An 8,972-nucleotide genomic window follows, 5' to 3' on the forward strand; every position below is an offset into this window, starting at 1 on the left:
CTTTTGCTTCCGGGCTTTTCTGATCCAAACATAAAGGGGAAGTGTTCTGTTGGTTCGTTTCAGTCAAAGCAGGTTAAACTGATGAAAAGTTAACCCGTGTCAAGATGCTTAAAACCGATCCGTCAGCTGAGCTGCGGTTGCCATGGTGACGAGTCCAGCATTGTATCAGAGCTGGTCCCTCAGACGACGTTTGTTTCTGGTGTCAAAAGGCAGCGACACCCGACCAGTCGGGTTTCTTCTCTCAAACTGGGACTTTTATTTTGTAGTAATCTAATCTGACGGAATGACCCGTGTCTTGGAGCGGCGTTGTAGAACAAACTGCATCTAAATCTGTTTTTATACGTTCTGCTCCGGGGGGGGGGTGAGATTATGACGTTAAAGCTGCTGACGGTGTCTCGTCGGGTCACCGTGGTAAATTCAAGTTCGCCTCACGTGGCACATGAGGTGGAACGAATTGTGTGCACAGGGTCCCAGTTACATCCAACAATAGCAAAAATATAAATTGTAAAAACCGTACCGTATTTTCCACCGTGCACGTCTCATCGGTCCATATTTGCCTAATAAAGTGGAAAAATCCATAAATACGTCGCAGCTGACGACCCAGAAATATGGACCGGTGTTGTGCCAAAAATCAATGGGCTGCCAAATGGCGAAGCGTGTACAGGAAGAATTTAACTAGATTAACACTTCAAAATTATTTGTTTGCTTTAAGTTGTAGTAAATGTGTGTTTCAATCTAACGTTTGCTTAATAAATGCACTTTAAAGGTCAAATCAGCTGCATTTCAAAAATAGTTTTGCTGCTGAGGTGCTCCCAGGAGCAGATGGGGAGGAGGAACGCTGCTCGCTTAATCGAAATTTAACAAGAAAAGCCCGTAAACAATTATTCGTTTGCCCGAAATTATAGCAAAGGTGTCTCAGTCCATCGTTTGCTTAATAAATGCACTTTAAAGGTCAAATCAGCTGCATTTCGCCTGGTTTGAGTCGATCCGAGCAGAATGAAGGCGGGGAGGTATGGCAGGCTGATCGTATCATTAAAAGCCGAAGATTCTCAGTCATCCAGGACATGGTCAAGTTCATGGAAAAAATATAAAGTCCAGTTGTTTTTGTCTTTTTGTCTGAACATCATTACAGCCACGTTTACATGATACAAAGGCATGCCATACTTACACCTGCTCTGCTGCCATCCAGTGGCTGAGAGTGGTGCTGCTCAATTTTCAGTCGGAATGAATGAAAACTCAAATCAAGACAAAAATTGGTTCATAAATATGGGAAAGATCCATAAATGTATCGCTTCGGCCTTTAAGCCGCAGGGCATGTAAATTATGCAGAAAAAGTGGTAATAAAGATCTTATAAAGTAAGAAATACGTTGAACACCAGTAGTGCCGCAGCACGAACATGTAACACCTGACTCACTCTTAATAAGACGGTCAGCAGAGCAGAACTCAAAGTCAAAAATTAACTGTGGGCCGAGTTTTACTCTCAGCTGAACACCATCGATGTCTGGAAGAAGTTTTAGCTCGGTGGTTGACGTCGTACGAAGTTCTGCTGATGGAGCTTCATGTTTTCACCTACGGTGGTTTTTAAAGTTAAAGATCACAACGGTGAGCGTCTCGGAGCTTCGGTCATCTTCAATTAAACCCAATTTGACTGAAATTCAGAGAGTGAATCTTCAAGTTTTTAAACTTTCTGAACTAATAAAATTTAATTTAGAAACTAAATGAATTTCTGTTTCAGTTCGAAATGATTTTCATTCTGGGTGGATTTTTTTCTGAGATGTTTGGAAACTGATCAGCTCGAGGGTCGTCTGTTAAACTAGTCGGGCAGAGAAGGAAGAAAAATATCTTAAGTTCTGCTCAAAGGTGGCCCGACCCGTGTTCTGACCGGCCCGTGTTCTGACCGACCCGTGTCTGACGACCCGGCGGTGGTGCACATGCAGGTATTTCACGGAGTCGTTTTATACGATGCTTTATTCATTGCAATGGAAAACAAACAGCGTAAACAACAGAACAGGACAAACAGAACTCCCCCGCTTCGTTAAAAATAAAAACTGCCTGAAAACTTCGGATCGGCTCCAGACTGGAAGTTCTGACCCGCTTGTTGAACCCGCTTTGAGCGTAGGAAAAGTTCAAAATGAAAGAAACGACGTGAAGGTGACGGACTCCGAGGTCTGAGGTGCATCCTGGATGCAAACACTGAGCGGGGAGGAATGTAACTTCAGGCGGTGCACGAGCTCAGAACCTCGCGGTTCTGATTGGACCCAAACTGTCGGAACAAATACAAAATGATCCCCGTAACCTGAACGTGGACGTAGAAAAGGGTCCAGGTTTTGGAGCGTTGGTCTCTGAAACCCCCTCAGAGGGAAAGTCTGAAGGTTCTGCTTTAGCACCAGAAAACACGACGAACAAATTCAAACGAAGACGACGGAACCAGAACCAGAACCGGGTTTTTAACTGAAAACTGGAACTTTCTTAGTGGGAACCACGCAGCTGAGAGTGACGAGCCGGTTCTTTAAAGGTGGATCATCCGGACCTCCCGTGGGTTTTAGAGTCCGAATCGGTGTGGAACCAGTGGGCTGGTGGTTGGGATGTTTGGTGCCGTCCCGGCGGTTCTGCTCTGGGTCAGATGGTCCGGGGGTTGTACTCCGGCAGCTTCTTCAGCTTCTCCTTTTCCTGCTGGGAGTCGTGCCGAGTGATGACCAGAGAGTGGGAGTAACCCATCACCACCTGCACACACGGTAACACACGGCTCAGGAACAACTCGGAGAACATTACAACTCTGGTTCTGACCCAGAGCTCAGTCCTGGTAGATCTTCTGAGGGGGGGTTCTGTGGGGAGTTATTTCATTTAAATAAAGTCATGAATCTAGAGCAGCGTCTGTTAGCCCTGCCGCCTCGCAGCCTTTCACTTCCTGCTGAAGGTTTTGTTGTTTACGTGGAGTTTACATGTTCTCCCTTTTCTCCAGGTGCAGGAAGTGACGACCAAATGAAGCTTTTCTGAAGCACTGAAGCTTATTTGAAACAAGGTTCGTTACTCGAAGCTCTTCAGCAGCAAAGGTCAAAGGAAAAGTTTACAAGACAGTGGTGAGACCAGCTGTGCTGTATGTTCTGGAGACAGAGACATGGACAAAAAGACAGGAGACAGAACTGGAAGTGTCAGAAATGAAGATGTTGAGGTTCTCCTTAGGAGAGACAAGGATGGAGAAGATCAGGAATGAGATCATCAGAGGTACAGCACAGGTTGAACAACTGGGAGGTAAAGTTAGAGAGGACACACTGAGATGGTTTGGACATGTCCAGAGGGACAGTGGTTTGGACATGTCCAGAGGAGGGACATTGGTTTGGACATGTCCAGAGGGACAGTGGTTTGGACATGTCTGGGAGCTGCCAGGAAAAAGACAGAGGAGATCTATGGATGAAGTTGGAGGACATGGAGGTGGTTGGACAGAGGACTCTGGACATCTGAAGAGGGAGCAGATCAAAGATTACTCTAAACTTCTGGTTTTTAAAATCAGCTCGAGACTCGGAGCTGAAGAGAACCTGCTTTAATGTCAGCTGACGGTTCTGTGAGGTCATCGAGGTGACTCAAACGTTCTTTTTGTGGGTGAAAGAATAAAGTTCTGCTAATTTGACGAATAAACGAGTTCCTGAAGGTTTTTGCTGAGGACGTCTTGATGTTTCAGTTGCAACACGCTGCAGGTCTCCTCCCTGACCTTCTGTATTTAACAGTTAGATTTACAGAGATCTTAGTGCAGCTCAGTGTCTTTATACATTTGTTTGTTCTTCATGGGAGCAGACGAGCTTCTGAACTAATGAGCTACACGCATCAGGCGGGTTCTTTAAGTTTAGCAACAAACGCCACCAGAACCCCTCAAAGCTCTGCAGTCAGGACCCAAGCGGACTCTGATCGGGTGACTCGGCCCTAACGGGTCACGATGGTCGTTATACATGAGCTTCAGATCATCACTACATCCATGTTGGGCTGACTGACAACTGTCCTCAAGCGTCCATGTCTTTGGTGATGGACCATATGTCCAGGGTGGACTCTCATCCAACGAGGGTTGGAGATCGGATCAGGAACGTAGAACCAAGAGGCTTCAAGTCATTTAGTTCTCCTCGGTGGATCTGTGCGTTTGATCCCGTGTCCTCTGCTGGTTGCTGCTGCTTTATACATAAAGTGGCATGTTAATATCTTACCTGCTGCAGATGTCTCTTTAAATGACCTGTTTAGAGAAGTGATGAGCTACAGACTAGTCTGAACAGGGCTCCAGTCCAAACTTTAATGACTGAAGCGATGTCGTTTCATAAACAGAACCAAGAGTTTAAAAAAAGCTAAACTGTTGCTCAAGGCTCAAGTAAAAGGTTGTTCTGTAATCCTCGGGCTCGACAGTTTAAACAAAGAACACAAGAACTGAATTTGAGCCGCAGGTCAGCTGTGTTCACCTGGAACTACCGTGTGACTTAACCCCACTGCAGAAGGTTGGAACTATCCCTTTAAACGAACACCCTCACACGTGAGTTTGTCGGTAAAAAGGCGTCCTCTGCTGATGAACCCCGAACATGAATAAAACGGTGTCTGGTTCGAGTTACCTGCTCGACGTAGATCCCATCCAGAGTTTTCACCTCCTGAGCGGTTGTGGAGGATTTGGGTTTGTTGTCTCCGTACCCCTGAAGACAAAAACACACGTCGTTTCTCCTCCTCGTGAATCATAAACGCCAAGATGGCGGCAGAACCTACCAGCTCTCCACATGTGGGCGAGGGGCCCCAGCTGATCGTGCTCTCGTCCGCCGCGATGATGATGCTGCTCTTCCTGCCGACATCAAACACAAATCAGCCTGAAGCACGTCCGTTCAGCTAAAGCGCTCCGGGGCCGGACATCCAGCAGTTGTTGTCATCGCGTTTGTTTTATGGTTTAAGATCTAGTTTTGTTTAGAATCGACACATTAGGGGGTCGAGCGGAGTTCATCCGTGGGCCTGATTTGGCCCCCGGGCCGCCAGTTGAGCAGCCCTGGCCTAAAGACTGGAACAGGAGATGCAGAAGGTTCTGATCGGCTTTGAGTGATTTAAAGGTCGATAGTTTTCTGATCCTCCTTGAACTCTGCAGTTTTAGAGAAAAGCAACTTTTCTGAAGGGAGGATTCATAAAAATAAAGCGCTGATGTAAAACAAAGTTCTGCAGGAAACCAGTCTGAGCCGACCCGTTTCTGATCCTTAGATGTGGCCACCAGTTGATGCAGCTGCAGGAACCAGTTCCACCAGCAGGGGGCAGACTTTTACAAGTCAGTGAGATTCCTTTAAAAAGTTCAGTCAGGTCCTGTGGACCGGGTCAAAAAACTGTAGAAACGGTTTTGGACCCGGTCCTGAGGTGACTGAGACTGAACAACTTCTTTTTTCTACCTGGATTATTGAGCATGCATCAGGAGATCAGTGAGATTTCATTAATCTGAAACCAAAAGGATTATTTTTTGAGACGGTATTTGATGCAACTTCAGAGAAAAGTTACTTTGGGCCCTGGTGGGTTTAAAGTCCAGGATCCAGACTCACCCGCAGGCCAGGCTGCGGATCTTCCAGCCGCACAGATCCTGCACAGCTTTGGGGTACATGGTGGACTCTCTGGACGTGTTTGTGATCCCCCAGAAGAACAGCGCCCCTGCAAACCCGACGAGAGCACACGTGAGAGGTCTGAAGATTCGAGCCTCAGAACCGGTGCGGGTTCTGTCCCTCACCCATCTCGTTGATGGCGAAGGAGCACTGGTACCCGGCGTAGACCTGAGCGGCGCCGCGACCGGGGAAGTCGAAGAGCTTGACGAGTCGGGGAACCATCTCGTCCTTCTGCTCCGTGTGACCCAGACGTCCATAACCGCCAAAACCCCAGCTGAAGACCCTCTTCTGAGAGTCCAGCACCAGCTGGGCACACAGAACCAGGTTAGAGCCGGGTCAGAACGTGCCTGAACGTCAGAACCACCGGGGGGCGTCTCACCGTGTGATTGGCTCCACACGCCACGTCTCGGACCACCACGTTGGGCACCGGCATGATCTGGCCGTCCTTGGACTTCTCGATGAAGATGGCGACGCGCCGGGGGACGAGCTCGCAGTCGAACTCGATCCGCTGGGCCCGAGCGATGAACTTCCCGTCACTGTTGTGACCTGAAGACGGATCAGAGTCCAAATCAAACCAGGTCCCGTCCAACGGGTTTAATCATTAAAGCCTGAACAGATGTTTCATTAATACACATGTTCTGAAGTTTTTCATGTACTACGATAGAAAGACGCACTAAATACACATGTTCTGAAGTTTTTCATGTACTACGATAGAAATACGCACTAAATACACATGTTCTGAAGTTTTTCGTGTACTACGATAGAAATACGCACTAAATACACATCGTTCACTAAAAGTTACCACAGAATTCGTCAGCAGTCGTGTTTTGTTGCCAACAATTCAGAGTCATTTGTTTACAGTCCAACACTGACGAGTCCACTTTGCACACGAGTCAGTAAAATAATCCCAGGACGACGACAAGGTAAAGTTCTCTCTTCTGTGAGGAAACGACTAAAAGAGCGAGCCGTGTGGGCAGAAGTCGTTTTGAGGACATGGAGCCACAATCGGTCACGTTCACCCCCAACGATCATTTTACAACGCAGGAATTGTTAGAAGCGTCAACATTCAAGTGAGAAACATTTAAACAGCTGATATAAGCCGTTAGATTCACACAGACTGAAGCTTCTTGTTCCCGCCAGCTACAGATCAGATCATCTCTGAGATGAAGGCGTGCGAGCTCCGCACGCACAGACGACCTGCTCAGACTGGACAAGTACTTCAGTACTAGTTAATAAATCTGCCAGGTTGGTCCTCCCAGTCACCTTAATGCCACCCCTCCTCCTTTTCCCTCACTTGAGCACAAACCAGCCCCTCCCCCGCCGCTTGCAGCGCCTGAAGACTGTTTGAATCACAAAGCTGATCTTAGATCTGCAGAGATCTTCGTTGACGAGCTGATGGGTGTTAAAACGACTGAGCAGTTTGGTGTTCTCCAGGAAATTAACTGCAGAGGCAACGTACGAAGTTTTCTCATTAAAACACGTGGAGACAAGTTTAGGGTGAGAGGAAAAACAACTCCACCTGAGCTCTGCACTTCCAGAGTCAGACTTTTGTTAATAAAAGTTATTAAAAGTTGAATGAATATACTTCACCAGAATCAGACTTCAGATTTATTAATAAATCAGGGTGCCATAAAACGGTGAAATACTAAAAACAAGAACATGCTTTGATGTTTCTATGGACAATATCAAATGTCTTGGAACTTGTATTTGTTTATTTAAATAAATGCCTAAAAAACGTAAATATTTATTTTTTAGACATTTATTTTGTACAGTTCCAGCTGTTGTTAATAAATGTGCCTGTGTGACAACTGGGACAAAGCTTTGACTCTGGAATATATTTTTGTTACTTTATGGAAAGAAAAGAAAAAAAAAAAAAATATATATATATATATATATATATATATCGTATATCGTGATTTATCTTAAAATATCGAGGTATTCGTTTAGGTCTACTACCGAACTGCCGTCCCCCACCCCTCGTCGACAACTGATGTAGCGCTAAGCTAGCTGCGCACAATACAGACGTGCTAGCTAAAAAGATACAGAGGCAGCGCTCCGCCTCCCTCACGCTGAACCGTCTCCCCCCCCACCCACGACAAAAATCACAGAAGAGATGAGTGCCCTGCCAAGGCAAGTAATCTAGGGGAGACACTGATACTATTAACACATTTACTACCCTATACTAATTTAAATACCAGGATGACTAGTAAAGGCACTATACTAATACTTGGAAGTACTATTAGTAGTACTAGCTCCAGGTTGACTTGCAGCTCTGTGGTATATAAAGATGGTTCATCTGAATAAAAAGTAACTTCTATAATTTATGATGCTGGAGGGAATAATCCAAACCTCTGTAATCTGTGGACCTGCACAGCTGCTTCGTGGAGTCTCTAATCTGCAGAACCGTTCATGAAAAAGTTGTCAGGAGGCGGCCATGTTGGACTAAATCCAAGCTGCTGAAATGTTCCCAATGCGTCCTAATGGAGCTTAAATAAAGCTGAATATTTCAAAAACCATGAATGGAACAAGGCTCTGAAGTCACAGCGTTCGTCTCCTGGACGATCTTAATAACTAGAAGTTTGAATCGCAGCATTAGATCCAGTGGTGGTGATGGAGGTGGATGGATCGGTACCTAGCTGTCCGTACTCTGGGCAGCCGAAGGAGTACAGGTTTCCTTTGCAGTCCACCACCATGCTGAACTCGGCACCGCAGGACACCTTCACCAGAGGCTGGCCGTTGTAGGAAATCTGAAAGGAGGCGAAGCCCAACGTTACTATCAAGGTTCTGAAGGACTCGGTTCTCTCAGTCCAAAGACCGACGGCTCACCGGTGCTGGACTGAGGACGGCGTCCGTCTGACTGCCCTGGCCAAGCTGACCCAGTTTGTTCTCACCAAAGGAGTAAACGGTGCCGTCCTCTGAAGAAGCACAAAGAGTCAATTAAAACGACGTTCAGCTGATTCGAGTCTGTTTTGTTCAGAAGTTCTAAAAGTCCCGATCCGGACCCGGCTCACCTGTGAGCGCCAGCGTGTGGTTGCGTCCGCAGGCGGCAGAAACGATCACCTGATCGGCCAGGCCCTCGACGATCTTTGGAGCCTCCAGACGTTTGGTGTCTCCATGACCCAGCTGACCTTTGTCGTTACGACCTGACGAGGCAAACGCAAAATGTTACAGAAAACGCAGAACGTTACAGAAAAAGCAGAACGTTACAGAATGTTACAGAAAACGCAGAACGTTACAGAATGTTACAGAAAACGCAGAACGTTACAGAAAATGCAGAACGTTAGAGCGTCACAGAATGTTACAGAAAACGCAGAATGTTAGAGCGTCACAGAATGTTACAGAAAACGCAGAACGTTACAGAATGTTACAGAAAA

General features: G+C 46.5%; 1 protein-coding gene across 1 annotated transcript in view; it reads right to left on the reverse strand.

Annotated features, from left to right (window-relative positions):
- Positions 1-1,957: 1,957 nt before the first annotated feature.
- Positions 1,958-8,972, reverse strand: part of rcc2 (regulator of chromosome condensation 2) — a 34,080-nt gene continuing 27,065 nt past the window's right edge. The window contains exons 8-16 of the mRNA XM_037684563.1: positions 8,610-8,741; positions 8,425-8,513; positions 8,231-8,345; positions 5,978-6,144; positions 5,724-5,904; positions 5,542-5,647; positions 4,736-4,808; positions 4,588-4,665; positions 1,958-2,725 (exon numbers count right to left, since the gene is read on the reverse strand). Coding sequence (XP_037540491.1) covers positions 2,621-2,725; positions 4,588-4,665; positions 4,736-4,808; positions 5,542-5,647; positions 5,724-5,904; positions 5,978-6,144; positions 8,231-8,345; positions 8,425-8,513; positions 8,610-8,741 — 1,046 coding nt within the window. The 3' untranslated portion in view covers positions 1,958-2,620. The remainder of the gene's footprint in view (positions 2,726-4,587; positions 4,666-4,735; positions 4,809-5,541; positions 5,648-5,723; positions 5,905-5,977; positions 6,145-8,230; positions 8,346-8,424; positions 8,514-8,609; positions 8,742-8,972) is intronic.

This window comes from Nematolebias whitei, chromosome 11 (genome assembly GCF_014905685.2).
Source record: "Nematolebias whitei isolate Nwh7 chromosome 11, NemWhi1, whole genome shotgun sequence".
Classification (NCBI taxonomy): domain Eukaryota; kingdom Metazoa; phylum Chordata; class Actinopteri; order Cyprinodontiformes; family Rivulidae; genus Nematolebias; species Nematolebias whitei.